The 19,836-nt window shown below is 38.0% G+C and overlaps 2 protein-coding genes across 2 annotated transcripts; both read left to right on the forward strand.

Moving 5' to 3' along the window:
* Window positions 1-16,572: 16,572 nt before the first annotated feature.
* Window positions 16,573-17,628, forward strand: LOC131596972 (uncharacterized). The gene is made up of 2 exons (XM_058869695.1): window positions 16,573-17,220; window positions 17,305-17,628. Exons 1-2 carry the CDS (start codon window positions 16,573-16,575, stop codon window positions 17,626-17,628), a joined length of 972 nt encoding a protein of 323 aa, XP_058725678.1.
* A 33-nt stretch (window positions 17,629-17,661) lies between these two features.
* On the forward strand, window positions 17,662-18,096 carry LOC131596973 (uncharacterized). The gene has a single exon (XM_058869696.1). It carries the CDS (start codon window positions 17,662-17,664, stop codon window positions 18,094-18,096), a length of 435 nt encoding a protein of 144 aa, XP_058725679.1.
* Window positions 18,097-19,836: the final 1,740 nt, after the last annotated feature.

The raw sequence follows: 19,836 nt of genomic DNA on the forward strand, positions 1-19,836 counted from the left end.
GACGAAAACTCTTTTAGTGGGGGAGAGTTGTAACACCCGTATAATTTTATTATTAATTTAAATTGGAATATTTAATTAATAATTAGAATTATTAAGGATTTTGAGGAAATAATGAATAAATAATGGTTTAAGGCATTTGGGCCATGTGAGGAAATAGTAAAGATGGGGGTGTAATTTAGTAAAGCTTTCACTAATCTCAATATTATTATTTTTCATAAAATAATTGGAAATTGGGAAACAAAGAAAGAACGTGAAAGAACAGAATTGGGAACAAGGAACGTGAAGGAGAACTGTAGAGGGAGAGACCAAGAACCAAGACTTTTATCTGAGGTAAGGGGAGACTCTCCGTTTAATCTCTTTTATCGTATTATGGGTGATAGTATGGATTAGGAGTATGATTGGATCCATTGATTCTATATTCTGAATTTTCATCTGTGTTCATCATTGAATTTGGACTGTTAATCCCTAATAACTGATAGATTTAGGGTATGATGAATGAAATTGATTATGGGATCATATACTATGGTTATGGACGAATTCGTATACTGTTTAGATGTGATTTTTCTGGTTTTTAGACTCAAAATCGTGGACTGGTATGAGTAAAAACGAATGGGTTTTGGACTGTTACGAATTCTGCAGGTTCTGGGCATTTTCTGGTGTTTTCGCGTATGAAACAGTGCCATACGCATATGGGATGAGGTCATACGCATATGGGGGACACTCCCAATGGGCTATACGCGTATGATACGCAGTTGCCCTATCCCAAATACCACGTACTGGTGTTTTGCGTATGAGAGCGTATGAGGATGCTCATACGCGTATGGAAATTTTGAAAGAGGAAAATTATTCTGGTGATACGCGTATGGCAAGACTGATACGCGTATGAGGTTGCTTGTAGGCAAAATCTGATTCTGTTGAGATGCGTATGATACGCGTATGAGGCAAGGGGATACGCGTATGGACGCGTATGGGCCCTATGATACGCGTATGGCTTCCTGTATGTGAAATTTCTGTTTTGTGATTTTTCTGGAAAGTTCGATGATGTGTAACTTTCGATTTGTATGCCTGTTTGTATGCTGTTTGAGATTGTGTAAGCCTTGTGATGTGATTATGTGGTTTACTGATGATTGATTGTATTGAATGATGTCAATGTATATATGAACATGCTTAGTATTGATGATGATGATGATGAAATGAGTATAGATGATGCTACTCATAGAATGGTAATGATGAAAGTATGTTATATATATGTTGCATGCATTCATAAACATGGGCTGAATCCTATATGATGAGAGGATTCAGCGAGGGGCAGAATTCCCATTGTGCGGAATTTGTGCTGGCAGGGCCGTATCTGGATGATGATAGATCGGTCGGTGGATGATTTCCACTGGTGACGATTGGTACCACATGCATAGTGTCAGTTTCATACATGTGCATGATTTGTTTATAGCATGATGATATATGTTATATGATGACTTGTCTGTTTATTTGTGGATGTGTGAATGACGTTTTGTCTGGATATGAAACAATTGGGTGAATGATATAACTATGAAGTGTTATTATTTATGATGCAATAACATTGGTTAACTGTGATGAGACTCACCCTTACTTGTTGTCATTTTTCAGATTGAGGATAGCGGCGTGACTTGGTGAGGATTAGCTCATAAGTCGGTTTTTAGTTATAGTGTCTGTGTCATGCTCTAGTAGATGTAACACTGGGAACACGTTTGTTTTGAGTTGATTATAACTCTAATTGGCTTTGTTGGTTGAGTCGGATACATTAATGATGAATGTTAACTCTGTGCTTTTAATTCCGCTGTGTAAAACATGATTTTATTTAATGAGTTATAATTTCAGTTGTTTCAGTGAATGCATGATATGTACCGACGTGTGTTTTCTTCACTTTATGAATTGTGACACCTCTTGCATGTTTACTCTGATTAATACTTATTTAACTGCCGCGGGTTATTAGAGGGGTGTTACACAATGCATATGTCTGTCTTGAGTTTTTGAAGAACATTAAAATAGGAGATGTAAAAGCGTGATATTTGTAATAACGTGATGTTTGTAAAACGAAATATCAACTCAGCATTCTTGGTAAACCTTAAGGAGTCAGGATACCTTCTTGGTGACAATATGCTTTTCGAACTAACCATGCTTCAGTTAGGACTTTCAAGGGTTGTAACGTGGCTTGGTTCACGGTTTAAGAAACTCAAAATTTATTTGTACCCATCCCAATCTTCGTGATGTTCTTCGATCCTATGCTCAGTTAATTCTGCGTTTAAGCCTTTAGCAAAGCTTGAAGTTGTAACATTGATGTTTGATGATGGTTAAAGTATTAGAGGTTTAATTTGGACAGGCAGTCATCCCTTGTTGTAATACTTTCTTTTTGTCGAGGATTTGTAGTGACCTCTTTTGAAGTGTTTTCTTTTGTTGAGGATTTTTAGCAACCTCCTTTTTGACTATGTTATCCCTAACTTTTGCCTGAAGTGTTTATTTTGAGATTACACTCAGCGGGATGTTTCAATTTTTGATAAGTCTCCTTCATAGGTTTTGACTTAATAGTTTTTTTTTCTTTTGATAGATGTTGACTGCCTGACTTAATGATTACGGGAACCCATCATTATTTGTGTAAACAGCAGCTGGTATACTTGAGTTAACTGAGTAACTACCCTGCCCCAGGTTATGATTAAAGGGTTCCAATTTGCATGTGAAAGAAAACTCCTACACCTTAGGCTCAAAGGGTTTGACAAGGGATTAACATCCTTATATCTCCACTGTTTAGGAATTGAAACAATGCTTGTACATCGTCAGCATAGTCCGTTCAAAAGCATACTGTATGAAGTTGCGGTATCATTTTTGTCATCCTCCCTTTAAAGGCTTACAGCTTAGAAGGAGTTGAATATCACAAAACATATGCAAAGTAAAGACATGATTTACAATGAGTGATAGCGAAATAATTTATTCAAGACAAACATATGCAATGCACTGATGATGATTATTAAAACAGATAATGTCTATCATAAGTCGAATGTTTAACCCAACAGAAATGAAATTGCGCATAAGTCTAATGATTAAAAAAGTTCATCCTTCTAGACATTAATCAGTCTTATCGTGATTAGGCATGGGAGCAGTGATCACTACAGGAGTCTTGGGATGGTTGAATTCAATTTCATCATCATCGATCATGTCTTGGATCTTATTCTTCCATGGCCAGCAATCATTAGTGTCATGTCCAATGCTGTCGGAGTGATAAGCACATCTCGCATTAGGATTGTACTGATGAGACAAGGTGTTAGGATTCCGAGGAGGATACCTCAAGGTAACCAAATTTTCCTTTAGCAGATGTTGTAAGGCTTGAGCTAGCGACATATTGATCGTTGTGAATTGGCGCCTGGGTGTCTCTTGTTTGTTTTGACGACCTTGTTGAGGCACCGGTGTGGAGATCAGAACTGCCCCAATAGATTGGTCATGGTTTCTCCTTTTCTGCCCATACACGGCATTGGACTCTAACTTCCCATTGAAATGCTTCTTTGTAGCATGATAAAACGAAAACATATCGTATATTTAGCTTAATTTACATGCATTATTATTTTATTTTATTTAGATTTTATTATTTTATTTTGTATTATGACGGTATTTCGTTGTGTTTCAAGTAATTGAATAATTATTGGCTCATGTGAGAAAAGGAAGAAAAAGTATTAAAAATTGAAGTTAAAAAGATAAAAAGATGCAAGAGTGAAAGGAGGTGCGAAAAGCAACAAAGGAAGAAGCCAAAGGCCCAGACTGCAAGCAGCCCACAACGGATGGCGCACTAGGCCACCTGCCGGTCGGCGTAGCCCCTCCCCAGCCGTTCGGCACCCCCTTAATAGACGTGTGTGACGTAAGTCACACACTCAAGCCCAGAAGAGATGTTACACTACTTTCTCTCCTCCATTTTCTCTGCCGAAAGAACAACAACTGCTACGTGACAAGTTAGAAATCCAAGAATTGAGAGCTCTATATAAACCATTCAAGAATTATTGAAAGAGTTACGTACTTTTACCATACTGCCGTCAAGATTTCTTCTGCATTTTCCAGCTCTGTTCTTGTTTCCTACCCACTTCTTGCAATAGATTTCCACACCGGAAATACTATTGCGATTGAGTTTTCTTTTCTAGCTTCAGATTTAGTTTCAGTTTTCAGTATTAGATTTAATTTCATAATTTAATTCAAGTCCCGGATTCAAGATTCAGTACTGCAAGATAAAATTTTCCAGTCTGCAATTTAATTCAGGTTATTTATTTGCATTTAATTACTATTGTTTGTTTATGTTAATTTATCAAATTATGTCCGGTTTATTTAATATCTGTTATAAAAATGCTCTGATTTGTCAACTAAAACCATGTCCGGCTAAATATCTTTTATCGGTATGTAAGGTCACATAACCGAGGGAATCGAGTAATCTGTCGATGTAGTTTATTAATCAAATTTATTTGTTTGGCTGATATTTCTAAACGCTTAATTAAACTGTTTTGTAACGAGAGTTAAAAACAATAGAAGTTAGGATCAATAAAAACGAGAGTTTGAGATTTTAACTGGACCTTAGAAATTAGGCATTAACCTTAAATACAGCGAGAGCGCTTTAAGGGTAATTAGTTTTCATTGGTTTTCAAAAATCACTTTGAACTTTAATTGATACAGCGAGAGCGCTCACTTAGGTTTAATAGTGAAATCATAATCAATAAACACGAGAGTGTGAGAGGAGGATTTTTAAACTAATGATTTCTACAGAAAAGTGATTTTAAATTACGATCCGCATCGATGGCTTACTAGATCCCTGAAGTCCGACCATTGCATACCGATATTATTATCCTGATTCAATTTAATAATACTTCTTTTTAATTCCTGTCTGATCCCTAATCAATCAGATATTAAGCCTTAGATTTACGTAGTAGCGATTAACTACATTAGGTCGATTCTTAGTCCCTGTGGGTTCGATATCTTTTAAAACTACGTGATAGACTGTGCACTTGCAGTCATAATCACAGACATACCCCATCGTCGTGATCATAGCACCTGAGGATAGAGCCACTTGAATCTTACCACTTCGGATGCCACTCTCGACATGTTCCCCAGTCAGTATAAGTTCAGTGAATCCAGATGATGAACGTCCCAGCAAATGACTATAGAAAGGACCAGTCAGTGTACTCATGAACATATCTACCAACTCTCTGTCAGCTAAGGGAGGTTGAACTCTTCCAGCCAGGTCTCTCCACTTTTGAGCATACTCCTTGAAACTTTCTTTCGGCCCCATAGACATGCCTTGTAGTTGCATGCGAGTCGGTGCTAGATCAGCATTATATTGGTATTGCACATAGAAAGCAGTTGCCAAATCTTCCCATGTGCGGATGCTAGCACTCTCCAGCTGATAATACCATTCCAGTTGAGTTCCAGACAAATTCTCTTGGAAGAAATGAATCCATAGTCTTTTGTCTTCAGTGTGAGGTTGAATCTTCCTCACATACGATCGCAGATGCATCTTAGGACAAGAAACTCCATCATATTTAGCAAAGTTGGAGTCTTAATTTTGGAGGGATAACGACTCCAGGGATGAGTCCTAGTTCCTCAAAATCCAGCCCAAGTACCTTCTGAATTTCCATATTTCTCAAACGCTCCTCTAGTAGCCTATACTTCTCGTCAGGATAGTCTTCGTCATGAGGATAGTCTTCTTCATTCTCATCTTTATTAGCAGAGCCTATGTTACTTCCAGCATTGGTCTTAACACTAACATCGTCATCTTCTTCTTCCTCGTCTTTGGGAATTTCAGCTTCTTCAGCCTTTTTGGGAGGGCCCTTGAATCTTCTTCCCAGGTTGAGAACACCTATAGGTTTCTTAGCCTTCTTCTTCTTCTTAGTTAAGAGGGATTTCAGCTCGTCTTGCCCCTTGGACAAATTCAGGATTAGAGCTTGGAATTCAGCATTTTGAGCTTGGAGATTCTTGACAGATTGTTCAAGATCCATTTTCTCACTGAAATAAACGCGGAAAGATGAGATATCTGCTTATACAAACCTGTGATGATATGTTATGGATGATATGTTTATGCGTATGCAATGTTTTCAAGGATCTTTAGGAACTTAGTTAGCAACATTAGAAAATGATTTGGTCGCGTCTTTGTCTGAAGAATTCTGACTTGGATGTTCTTCTATGAGAATCAAACTCACCATATCCAGTAGGTCCTAGCCTCTAATTCAGGATACCCCTGAATTTGAAGGTATATGGATAGAGGAAAATAAATCCTCTTGCCCCTTGATAGGTACTGAGTCTCTGAATTGGAAGGTATGTGGTCAGAGGAAAATAAATCCTCTTGCCCCTTGATAGGGACTGAGTCTCTGAATTGGAAGGTACGTGGCCAGAGGAAAATAAATCCTCTTGCCCCTTGCTAGGGATTCAGTCCTTGATGAGAGTACCTGAAATTGTGCGCCCTAAATTCCTAAGATCCTTGAAAGGGTTAGTAAACATGCAATGTTATGATGTTATGCGAATGTAATACAATAGGTAAAGCATAAGGTAATAAGGACGAAATGTCCTACAAGAAAATCCTTGAAGGAAATAGAAGGGTCAGTAGCACACACAAGCAAGTCACACAAATGTCCTTAGGTTTAAAGGCTTGCGTGAAGTTCGACCAGGAGATTACCCTTCCCCAATAGGTACCTCTATGGATAAAGAGATTTCAGCAATGGGTTCTACTAGTTAACCAGAATTTTCAGCCCTTCTAAAGCACCCTCGAACATGGCACATGCATACCACGCAATGATACTTTAAGAAGAAACCTATCTGAGTTGTAGTATCGGGTCGCGACCATAACTTGACATGCATCAAGAATAGCCCTCCCACTACGTTCCTAAAAGTCAGGATGGGTTAAAGGTGACTAAAGGTCCTTGAGCTCCGACGCACCCAAAGATACATGCGTAAACCTCTCTCATGCAAAAGAGGTACACAATAACCAGTGGAGGCCTAACTCAAGCACGAACTTCATATTGACCAATCCCAAGCATGCACAAGGGAGGTCTCCATGACTATGCCGCTCCTATCTTAAATGTAAACAATAGAAAACTAAAGCAAGCAAAGCAAACAATAGAAAACAATTTAAAGTGAATCCTAAACTTTAAGGTAACCCCTCTTGAAATCATAAATCCCCAGCAGAGTCGCCAGTTCTGTAATACGGTGAACTGACTTTATTGAAATGTCGCGGTAAGCAAGAGTCGCCACCGACTTTTATTTTATACAATTTAAAGAAAGGCTAAAATAACAGAAAAAAACCTTTTAAAAGAAATTTTGAGTTCGGGGGTAATTTATACAAAGAGAAGGTGTAAGGCACCATTTGCATCCATGGGCTCTTAATTGCTTAGCTCACTTTGAAATGTTTGAAAATGTTTAGAAATGAAATAAGACTTTAGCTTGTAAGTAAGCGTAGCCTTTTTAAAGGTTTTTGAGAAGAGAGTAGAAAAGAATTTAAACCAGAGCTAGCAATTAGAAGGTAATTACCTTAACATTGTAAAAGAGTTCTTTTAGCCTTTCAGGGCTATCCATACCATAAGAGGGTAGGAAGTCCTTTTATTTGGAGGTTGAAGGGTCGTCGAAATTATCGTTCGCCACAAGAGTCTCCCTGCCATAGAGAGGGCAGGTAGTCTAAGGGAAGGATAAGAATAGTCATTATTAGGCAACCAAAGAGGACACCTCAGCAATCGAAAGGGACTATCACATCATATTTGTAGGCAACCTCGAGGGACGAGATCATATAATCGAAGGCAGCATCGTAGGGACGAATGATCTTTAGTGATGAGAATGAACTGAGGGCAACATTTGCTGAGGCGTCCTCGTATCCGAGGGACTTGACTATTCTGCACTGAAAAGGCAACAAGGCAACAGGCAACAGGCAACAAGCAACAAAAGGGGTTACCATAAAAGGTGTGTGGGTGCACAATCACGTGATTCAATTCAGATAATTATCTTGTAATTAATTATTCTAAATTCAATTTGAGGTTTTCACGCCCTAAATTACTAACCACGCAGTTAGAATATAATGCATAACAGTTTAAGTGCCTTCAAGGCCAAGCAATACAAACCAGGAGCAGTTACAAATTATATAGCCATGGGGAAGGGGGAAAAAGAAATAAAATAACCCAAAATAATAGGTTAAACACAAGTAATAATATAGGAGAAATTAAAAAAAGAACGAGTTTAGGGTTACCGAAGGTTTGAGCTTTAATTGGTTGGTTAACCCTGAAAATCAATGAAGGAAAAATAAAAGGGGGGTGAGTGTATTACAAATTCATTTGGTAACGGATGCAAACCCTATTTTACAAAGGCAAAATAAAATGATTTGAAATTAAATAAATAAATAAAAAGAAAAGAAACTTAGCTTTTCGATTTGGTATGGCGCGTGTCTGAAGGATCCTGGGGTAACCCTGAAAATTTGCACAAAGAAAAGAAATTTTAAGTGTATGAATGATCTAACGACAAACCTCGCAACCCTGATTAGGGCACAAGTTAACCATGGTTAATAAAATAATAAAAAACTAAATTAATTAATTATTGGTTTTCAACCTAATTAATTAAATCGGCAAAAATAAATTTTCGATTAAATTATCTAACTCTAATGATTAATTTAATCAATTAAAAATGTTAACCTAATTGAATATTTAAACAACTAAATTAATTTAATCATTTAATCAAATAATAAATATTATAAAAATAAATGATTTTATGAAAAAAAGGAAAATTTAAAAGAAGTTTTATTTAAAAGAACAAATAAATAATATAATATAAAAAAAGAGTTATTGAATAAATAAGAAAAATAATAATAATAAAAATAGTAAAAGAAATTGGAAATCTTAGCTTATGATCCAGTGTGGGACTCCTGAGGAGGTATGATACACCAACAACCTTTTGTGCGTTGGATCTGGGATTGGCTTGATCTGATGGCCATAGAGCAAGGGTGTATGGTAGGCTCTCGTTGATGGCACACAGGGCATCTGCAGGATTGATTCTTTGAAAAAAAAGTTTGGGATGGGGATCGAACCCACGCCCCCTGAGTGAGAACTGAAACGCCTTGCCATTCGACCAAACGTCACTGGCTGTTTATGGAATGGGCATCATAAAAAATATATAAAAGAAACGAGCATTGGTTAAAAAAACGCGCGAGAGATTTAAATCCTCCAACGATGCGTTGACACGCCATCATCCCTTACCTCAGGACCTGCAAATTCTAAACAAAATTAGCTACGACTTAGCTGCGATTTCGTCCATAGCTAATTCACCTGCATTTACGAAAACCTCATATACACGAAATAAATTTGGCGCGAGTATGCCAAGGTGTTCGTCCAACACTCATGGATACAATGGACCTCATGATTTTGTCTGATTTTACTCAGAATAGAAAGCCCTAAATCGAGAGCTCTAACCTTAAAAATGGCGTCCTCTTCATACCGGCACAAAAAAGAAATTAAACTTCCAGATTCATTCAATACATCATAACAAATAGATATATGCAATCAAAACATGTGAATGATGCGTTAATCATTCAAATCGAAGATAAGAAAAAAATGCAAACCGTAGGGGTCTGTGAGCGTGTTTCTTGAGGCTTCGAGGCTTGGCAAGGATCGATGCACGTTTAGTGATGCTCCATGAATATGCTTGGACCTTTAAAACTCCTTGAATCAATCTCGATTGCCAAGAACGAATTCAATTTTTTCTTGAATTTTTGTACTCGGGCTAGGGTTCTTAGATGCTGAAAAAAAACTCCTCTAGGGGTCTGGAATGATCATGTATATATAGGTGAATGTTTTAGGTCAACAATTGTGGAGAAAATCTTATTGAATCAATCTTTGCAAATTTGATTGGAACTTGATTTTGAAAGCTTCTAATTATGGCCAAATCTCAATCTTTTTCTTCCAATCCTCTTGAATACGAATTTGAATCAAATATGTGACTTAAATGATGATTTAATTTGATTAGAACCAAAATAAAATCAATCTTTTTTCTATTTTCTTTCAAAATATTAGATTAATATTAGGGATGGCAAAAAAACCCATACCCACGGGTATCCGCGGATAAAATCCGTCACGGGCACGGGTTGGATAGCTTATCGGATATCCACGGGTATTATAAACGGATATTTAGTTACCCGTTTACTTACGGGTACGGATACGGATTTGATGGTATCCATATCCGCGGGTATCCATATCTGTTAATAATGATTAAAATTACTTAAATATCCTTTTAAAATTAGTATACTTGAATATCTTTTTAATATCAATTAGTATACTTAAATATTATAAGATGCTTTTGAATTTAATATAGTAAATGTATAACACATACTTTTCTATTAATAAAAAGATAAATTTTCTATTCAATATATAGAAAATTAGTAAATTTCAATTAAAAAAAGTATCCATGGGTATCCATAAATACCCGCGGATATTTAAAATATCACGGATATCCACCCGGCAGATATCCACACGGGTATGGAGCGGATATGGATACCATTTTTATTAAACGGATGGGTAGCGGAAGACTAGTATCCGTACCCATGGGTATCCATTGCCATCCCTAATTAATATTGACTTTTTAATGAATAAAAATTCATATAAAATCAATTAATCATCAATAATTCATGACATGGAGATTGGAGCTTCTAGATGACTTGTATAGCAAGATTGGATCATAAAATATTGGGCCTCCTTGCAAAGAAATCCATTTTGAAGCCTTTTCCTTCACATTTTTCCCCTTGAAATTGCCCAACTTTGACAAGGCATATCTCCCTCAATTTTTAAGATATGGAGGAGTTCTAAGACTTTTTGGAAACCTCGAGATGTCCTATACAAGCCACTTTGGAAGCTTTTTTCCATTTGAGGATTTTATCTTGATGATATTGGCTTTGACAAAAAATTGCTTTTGGTTGACTTTCAAAAAGGACCTATAATCTCTTGATCCATATCTCTCAAATGAAGCTTTTTTAGACTTGGCTTGTGAGAGACAAAATTGTAGAGAATTCAATTTCCTTCAAAATGAGCTTTGGATGGGAAATTTTTGATGTTCCATGTAGGAGTTATGGCTGGTCAAAGTTCAATTGACTTCCTTCGATGAAACCCTAATTTAGAAAATTTTGAACTTGTTGATTTTTGAACTTTCCTTGATGAATCATGATCAATACTTGATCAAATGATGAATGATACTTCAAAATAAGGTTTTTGACAAAAATTCAGGAGTTTTGACTATACTTTGACCACAGTTGACTTTTAGGTCAAACTAGTCGACTGTTGATTTTCTGAGCAATTGACTGGTCAATCCTTGGAATTAAAGCCTGAATTTTGTCACGGAGATAGTTTGAAACATCATAGGCCATAAGAAATGCATTGGAGCCTTTGATTCACTGGTTTTCTTCAGAGAAATCAAAACCCTAATTCCTTGAGCCATTGTTTAGGAGAGGGTGTCTTTGAGCCTTGAACTTTGGTATGAGCTTGAAAGGAGAAATGAGATGGGCAAATTTTGGGGTATGACACATGTTTACTCTGAAAATATTATTTATATTATCGGGGGTTTAGAAGGGTGTAACAATAGTGGTATCAAAGCATAGTCGGTCGTTGGGGCCATTGTCTTATTGTTAATTATTCCTTTGGTATGTGACATGTGTGTGAAACACTGTCGATACTTGGTGTGTTCCTAGTTGTTGGCTGCAGAAGTGGGATCGAAGATAAGTGGGGGAGAAGCTTTGCTTCTCGTATATGTTTCAGTTGCAAGTTTGCAAGTAGAATCGTTGTCTTGGTGTTTCGGAAACTGAAATTCGGTGAAAGAATGTGTCTCTCGAGTTATAAGGAGTTCGGGAATGAAGAGATCTATTAAGAATTGTTTGGAATATGTTTAAGTTGAAGAAAAATTAGTTTTGGAATGGAATTCCCGTAAGCAAAACGCAGGAAAAATTCTGAATCATTGTGAAACTTCAAAAATTCATAACTGGTGTTCTACGCATCCGATTGGAGTCCCGTTTGAAGTGTTGGAAAGCTATCGAGATGAAATTTATCATCAAAATGGTTTCAGAAGCTGTAAGGAATTTACTTGTGACAGGGTGATGTTGGAAAGAGTCAAAGTTCATGGTTACGCTTATCCTTGGAACCGAGCTTGTGCTTTGGTGTCGCGCGAGACGTCAGTGTCAGAGTCAAGTGAATTAAAGAAGTAAATAAAAGGCTTGTTGAGAAGAAATTTTAAGAGAATAAGTGTACAATTTGAGGAGTTTTGGGGACGTCTTAAAGGATGTCGTTGCATGACGTCGATTTGGGTGTTATGTTGGTGAGTTAGTTTTGATTATGTCGTTCATCCTAATCGGTATTGCTTTTGGTGAGTTTATGCATTGTGTACATATATTGATAAATGTGACAATGTGGATGTGTTATGACAACATGTTTATAATGAAATGTGGTGTTCGGTGTGAATAATATAATGTAATTGGTTGGATTATGTTGAGGTGTGAATACATTATCCATGATTATTGTTCGGTGTTGAAATATGATAAAGATTGTTCATATTGTTTGATGTTGATGATTAGCATGTTAAGGTGGTGCATGCATACATAATCATATGGTGGATGTATCCCGATGGAGATGGATCAGTGGTCGTTAATTCCCATTGTGTGGAATTAGTGAGTGGAAGTAGCCGTATCCTTGACGATGGTGTATCGGTGAGATGGGTGAATCCCATGATTGGTACCACATGCATATAGTTGCATTGCATTAGGTGTATGAATTATTATAACACGAATGGAAGGTTGTCCAATGTTATAATGTTGTGTGTTTTATCAACTGTTGTATTTGGTGGATGTGTATATAGTGTGAAATGTATTTGCTATTGGGTGAATATTATATTGTTGATGTTTTATCGTTTATGAACTGATAATATTGTTTAATTGCGAATGAGACTCACCCTTACTGTTGAACATTGTCAGATTGAAGTGTAGCGGTGCTTGCCTTGGTGAGGATAGCTTGTAGGCCGTCTCGATAGTTTTAGAGTTGTGTCATGCTCTGGTCTTGTAACACTGGGGGACGTTTGCGTTTAGAGTTGGATAATAACTCTTGTTTTGGTTTTGTTGTTGAATAATGTTGTTTTGTCCTTGAATGTGGTAGATGATGGTTTTGAATATTCAACTGATGAAGTATTCTGCTGTGTTTTAAACATGTTTGTAATTGTTTATGTTCCTCAGAACGGCATGACAGATGTTTTATTTTATATGAAGAAATTGTAACGCTCTTAAATTGCATGTTTACTCTGAAAATATTATTTATTTTATCGGGGGTTTAGAAGGGTGTTACAAGTTTGACAGAAGCGTCGCCTCATCGGAGATGGGAAGTGGGGAGACACTGATGGGTCAGGTGATATGAAAAGTGCATGTGTACGGTGTGTCAGCAGTTCAGAAGGACGGAGTAATTGACACATCAATATATGAGAGGAAGTATAAAAGTGAAACAAAAGGAGTTGTAAAAGCGGGTATTAGCGGCGAAGTAGCAGGTATCAATAAATGTAATCCCATGCATTTTGGTGTAAGATACTAATAAATGCAATTGCATGAATATGGACAATTAAGCTTTGAACATAGGGAGGGATAGCAACTCAGATAGCATATCTCTCAATTCTTTAAGTCACGTGGTTTGCACAGTAGAGTTTGCTCCTGTTTTCAAAAAGGTTGATGACGTGGTTAATAAAGTGGGGCCAAGCGAAGTGTTTATAGAGAATAGTATAAGTAGAGACCATGGATCCGAGGAATTTGCTCTAAATGGTGGGCCTGGGCTTAGTGAAAAGAACGATCCAGTCATTAAAGTACCTATAGAAAATTCCAATCTTGGCCTTGTTCTTGTTCAACTTTTGAATCAGGATTCAATGGCCATTAGGGGAACATCAAACGCACTGAATTTTGATGAACAATGCTCCAAATTGAAGAATTCCAAGAAGGTCAGGAGAAAGATGAGGGAAATCTTCGATTTGGGTTTTAAAGTGAAGGATTATGAATACCCGGTGGAGAACCGTTTTTACCTCTTCAGGATCCGAAGGACCCACCTTTTACAGGTAAAAAGTCACTGTTCTTTAAAAAGAATTTTTTATCTGGCGGAATTTCTTTAACGTGTGATTCGTTGTCTCACTCGGATGTTAAAAACTGTAATAATAGAATTGTTAATGGAGGTGTTGGTATGGTAGCAGAGGGGCTGTGGAACTCTATTAGTAGTTTGGGAATTTCCAACTTATCAGAGGGGTATGACCCTGTGGCAAAATTAGTGGAGCTATAAAGGAGAGATCCTAAAGGAGAATTGGGAGACAAGGGGACTTTAGAATGTTATCCATGATCATTTATTCATATAACATTAGAGGAGGAGGTGATAGTAGTAAGAGAAATAGAGTTGGTTGTCTGAATCATAGAGGAGGAGTCGAAGTTTGTTTCATCCAGGATTCTAAGCTTAAGGGTGTGAGTGAAGGTTTTATAAAAGATCTCTAGGGTAGTGATAATGTGGACTGGTCAGCCATGAATGCAGTGGGGGCTTCGGGTGGCATCATCGCATTATGGAAGAAAAACTTTTTTGATCTTCAGTACAGTTTCAGAGGAGATGGGTTTCTAGGTTTGTGTGTGGAGAAGAAGGAAAGATTAATTTATCTTGTTAATGTCTATGCATCGTGCGATAATGCGGGGAGGAGGAATACTTGGAAGAAGCTCATAGATTTGAAGAACAAGTATCCTAAGGGATCGTAGTGTGTAGGTGGAGAATTTAACACCTTTTCTAATCCGAAGGAAAGAATTGGAAAGTCCAAAAGGTGCTATAAAAATGAAATGGGGTTATTTAAGAATTTCATAGAAGAGATGGATTTAGTGGATCTTCCAACAATAGGAGGAAAGTTTACTTGGCTTAGCAATGGCAAAGCAGTGAGTAGAATTTGATAGGTTCTTACTTTCGGATAGTTTCATTATGGATTGGAAAATTGAGGGTCAATTTATAGGTGGGAGGGATTTATCCGACCATGCGCCTATATGGATAAAAGATAATAGGAAGGATTGGGGTCCTAAAGCTTTTAAATTCAACAATGCTTGGTTGAATTGTAAAGACTTTCACAAGTTTGTCGAAGAAGAGTGGGGCAAGATCCATGTGAAAGGGAGGGGAGACTTTTGCTTGGTGGAAAAGATGAAAATTTTGCAGGGGAGGCTCAATTGGTGGAATAAAGTGGTGTACGGGTGGATAAATCTTAACATAGACAAGGCGAGTGAGGAGATTAACTGTTTAGATAACTAGTTTGTTCTTTTTGCAGGTAAAGTTCCGGAGGAGGTGGTTAAAAATAGAGCTAAGGCGGTGGAAGACCTTTGGAGCAATCTAAACAAGAAAGAAGGTTTACTCCGGTTAAAATCTAGACAAACTTGGCTCAAAGAAGGAGACCGCAATTCTCGTTTCTTTCACAACTCTTTAAGAAATAGGAAGGGGAAATTTTTTTTATGTTCTCTTGAATCCAAAGGGGGAACATTGGAAGAGGTTAAAGAGATTAAAGAGTTCATTTTTGTTCATTTTAAGGAGTTCTTCAAGGAAAAGGAGAGGAGTCACCCGGTTCCCTTTAACCTTGGGCTCCCTTCTATTGATAGCAGGATAGTGAGGAGTTGGAAAGACCGTTCTCGGAGTTGGAGGTTAAGGAAGCCATTTGGTCTTGTGATGGGGACAAGAGCCCGGGTCCGGATGGCTATTCGCTTGCGTTCTTCAAGAGATTTTGGAATCTCCTTAAAGAAGACATCTTGAGGTTTTGTGAAGATTATCACTCTAGAGGTACGCTCGTAAAATCCATTACTTCGTCTTTCATTGCCTTGATTCCAAAGAACAAGAATCCTCAAGATTTGACCGAATATCAACCCATTTTCTTGGTTGGGAGTCTTTTCAAAATCCTAGCAAAGTTGTTGGCCGCTAGAATCAAGAATGTGATTGGCAAATTGGTTTCCCCTAACCAAACTGCGTTTGTCCCGGGTAGAAATATGTTGGACGGGGTCTTGTTGGCGAACGAGATAATTGATTGGTCCAAGAAAGCGAAGAAGAGTTGCTTTATGCTAAAGGTCGACTTCAAAAAGGCTTATGATTCTTTATCTTGGAATTACCTTAGATTCATTTTGAGGCAAATGGGGTTTGGTGATAATTGGATGAAATGGATGGAATCGAGTGTCTTCACGAGTCACGTGTCCATTTTAGTGAACGGAAGCGCCACGAGGGATTTCAAGGTTCAAAAGGGTTTGCGTCAAGGGGATCCTTTGTCTCATTTTCTTTTTGTTCTTGCTATGGAGGGTTTAACGGCTTTGGTAAGAAAGTCGGTGTCTTTGGGGGACTTCAAGCCTCTAAAGTTTGGTGGAGAGGTGTTCGTGGACATATTACAATTTGGGGATGATACCATCATTTAGGTGAACCCTCAAATGACAATCTTTGGGGGTTAAAAGTGTTATTGAGAGGTTTCGAAATTGTATCAGGTTTGAAAATTAACTTCTCTAAAAGTAATGTGTATGGGGTGAACATTAGGGAGTCTTTCATGAATACCGCTACCACTTTTTTAGCTTGTAAAAAAGGGAACACTCCTTTTTTGTTTCTAGGTATTTTGGTGGGAGCAAACCCAAGAAGTAGAAAGGTGTGGGATAAGGTGATTAATAACATCAAGAGTAGGCTTTCTTCTTGGAAGGGTAGAAACATATCTATTGGTGGTAGAGTGACGCTTATCAATGCGGTTCTTAATGCGGTGCCGTCTTTCACGCTCTCTTTTTACAAGGCGCTGGGGATGATTATAAAAGAGATTAGAAGTCTTCTTAGCAATTTCTTATGGAGCAGCAATGCGAACAAGAGAAGCATTCATTGGATGAAGTGGGAAACGGTTTGCAAGCCTAGAGAGAAAGGAGGTCTAGGAGTGAGGGATGTGGGGGAAATAAACAAAGCTCTCCTTCTCAAGTGGAAGTGGAGGATTCTTAAGGAGGATTTTGCTATTTGGAGCGGTTTTTTGAAGTTGAGATATCATGAACCAAAAATTAAGGTTCTAGCTTCTTACGGGCAAGCGTCTAATTCGAAGGAGTCTAAGTGGTGGAAGGATGTCATTCTAACGATGTCAAAAAGGATTGTCGAGACGAAGGATTCACGGGGTGTGTTAAATGTATTGCTGGAGAAGGCAATTGTGTGCCTTTTTGGTTTGGTATGTGGGTGGGCAACTCCATATTCTGTTTTTTGTTTCCGGAACTGTTTGAGTTGTCCACGAATAAGTTCTGCACCGTAGCAGCTTCTTGTGCATGGGAGTCGAGCCATGTGGTATGGAATTCCGCTGGCATCATGGGTGACAGCTGACGTTCTTCTTCTTGGTGCTAACAGCGCCATTCAAGCACAATGGAGGCAGCTCTGGTCTTTGCTGCAATCGGCCAGCATGGTTAGAGATGGTATTGATGAGTTCCTGTGGTGTCCCAACGTTGATGGCAGTTTCTCAGTGGCAAGTGCTTCATCTATCATCTCAGATTTTAAAGAAGTGGCTTGGATGCCTTTTAAGGTGGCTCTATTGAAAGTGGTTTGGAAGTCCCCGGCTCCGCTGAAAATACAATTTTTCACTTAGAGGTTGTTAATATCTAAACTTCCTTCTAAAGACATGTTGGCTTTAAGAGGTGTTGTTATTCCTCCAACAAATATTCATTGTGAATTTTGTAGGAAAGTTCCGGAGAATTCAAACCACTTTTTCTTTCATTGTTTAGTCTCGAAATCTATATGGGGGAGGATTTTCTTGTGGATTGGAGAAGACATCAATCTTACGATAGAGGAGTTAATGGATTTTGGGTCCATTCAAGAGAAGGTGAAGAATATTAAAATGAGGGAGAAGATAAATACCATATGGATTGCTACCATGTGGAGTTTATGGTTAATGAGAAATACTATGGTTTTCGATAAGGTGCCGTTTAGTTTTGAAGCGGTGTGCACTAATGTTATGTCTTTATCTTGGAGTTGGCTTGATAGATTTAAACCGCTTTCATCTTCTTCCTTTTATGAATGGTATAAATTACCATTAGCTTGTTTCAATAGTTTGTAGTTCTCTTCGCTGGTATCCCCTGCGAATTTAGTGAACTTAGGGACTTTACACCCTCTAGGCAACTCAATTTGTATAACGTAATCAGATAAAGGAGAAGTGTAATTTGGCCTTCGAAGTCCTGTGTTCAGGCCATTTTGGGTCATAATCCTTTCGATCATGTTGGTCAGATTGTTTTCCACTACGTTATCCCGCCTGACTCGATGGACCACTTCGTCTGCGTTCTGGTCCCTATTGACCATTATCACTCTCCTAGGTTGTTCTTCAGGGGCTTCCTGCCGAACTACTTGCTGTTCTACCCTTGCCCCCCATGACACCTTCGTCAAGGGCTTGTCTAGGCTGTCGAACTTGGTTTATAGTTTGTTCCTCTTCTTGGATAACCATCTGGTTTGGTATGCGTCGAACAGATGTTTCAGGGGCGCCTAAAAAGTCTGCTATTCGCCCCATTTATGTTGACAATTGTTGGTGTAAGGGTTGCACCCCATGTGAGTTCTTATAATCAAATTGCCTATTGAAAAAGAAAACCTTTTGTGTTTTATATCCTCATCAAACAAAAAATAAGGAAATTTCTTCACCCACCTCCTAACCTTCTTGGCCACCTCCGGTGAATTTACCAAAATACCCCTAGTTTCGGAAGTTCATTTCCGAAAACGTACTTTTTTTGAAAAAAAAAGGTGTTTTCGGAAATGTATCTCCGAAAAGGTGTTTTTTTTATTATAAAATATTGATTTCGGAGATGCATCTCTGAAATAAAGTTGTTTTTCAGAAAATTGGTGTATTCGGAAGTTCATCTCCGAATTCACCCCCCTTGGAGAAATTCGGAAATGTACTTCCGAAATAAGGTCTGGACAGAAGAAAAATAACAAACAATAACGATTCACTTTATTTAATCGCATGAAGATTACATCGATCAAATTACATAAGATTAAAGTTACATATTGTTAAACACGGGTAGGTGGGGATGAGTCAACATTTTGATAACGTCGTCCGCCGATCTTTGAAGTTTCGCGTCCAACTCGATCGGGCCCTTCGAAGAAAATCGGTCGAACGTTGTCCACAAAATCGCTAAATCTTCGTCGTTCTTGATCTCAAAAGGTGTGAACTTAATGTCTCCCTCGTCGTTAAGCGATGGCGAGCGGTACTCGAGCTTGACAACCTTTCGATTCTCGGGATAGTGCAAAAGCGTGTTGAGCGACGTTATCAACTCCGCAAACGGCGTGTCGCGCGAGCAGCGAAATTGGAACGGCATCGGGTAGCCGGTTTCAAAGTAGACGAATGCTAGGTGGGGGTAGGTTTGTGTCATTTGTGTTTTGTGGTGTGAAGAGGATGAAGAAGAGTGTGTTGTATTTATAGACTTATTGGAGAAATGATGGCCCAACAAACCTTATCCTGCTTCAATGGACTTTTCGGAAATGAACTTCCGAAAATTGGAGGCAGACTAGCATATTTCGGAAGTTCATTTCCGAATTATGCAGAAAACAGAACTAAATTTTGCATTTTGTTGATTGCTTAGTGTTTTGTGTAAAAAATACAAAAGGAATTCAAAATACACATAAATTAGCCAATGATGACATAAAACATACTTATATTATATATGTATTGAATCGGTACGATTTTACATGATAATCAACAATACATACAAAAATGGTCATTACAAACAAAAAACGATCCGGAACAAACTAAAATTCACCGAACCAATCGGTGGATCCTAAGTCCAAAATAGGTATGTTCTTCGACCGCTCT

The sequence above is a fragment of the Vicia villosa genome, linkage group LG4 (genome assembly GCF_029867415.1).
Source record: "Vicia villosa cultivar HV-30 ecotype Madison, WI linkage group LG4, Vvil1.0, whole genome shotgun sequence".
In the NCBI taxonomy this organism is placed as follows: domain Eukaryota; kingdom Viridiplantae; phylum Streptophyta; class Magnoliopsida; order Fabales; family Fabaceae; genus Vicia; species Vicia villosa.

Excerpts from the sequence above, each read along its gene's own strand:
- LOC131596973 (XM_058869696.1), top strand. The coding sequence starts at position 17,662 with ATGTTGGCTTTAAGAGGTGTTGTTATTCCTCCAACAAATATTCATTGT.
- LOC131596972 (XM_058869695.1), top strand. The coding sequence starts at position 16,573 with ATGAATACCGCTACCACTTTTTTAGCTTGTAAAAAAGGGAACACTCCT. Across the intron at positions 17,221-17,304 it reads TTGTGTGCCTTTTTGGTTTG|CTTCTTGTGCATGGGAGTCG; the intron begins GTATGTGGGTGG and ends GCACCGTAGCAG.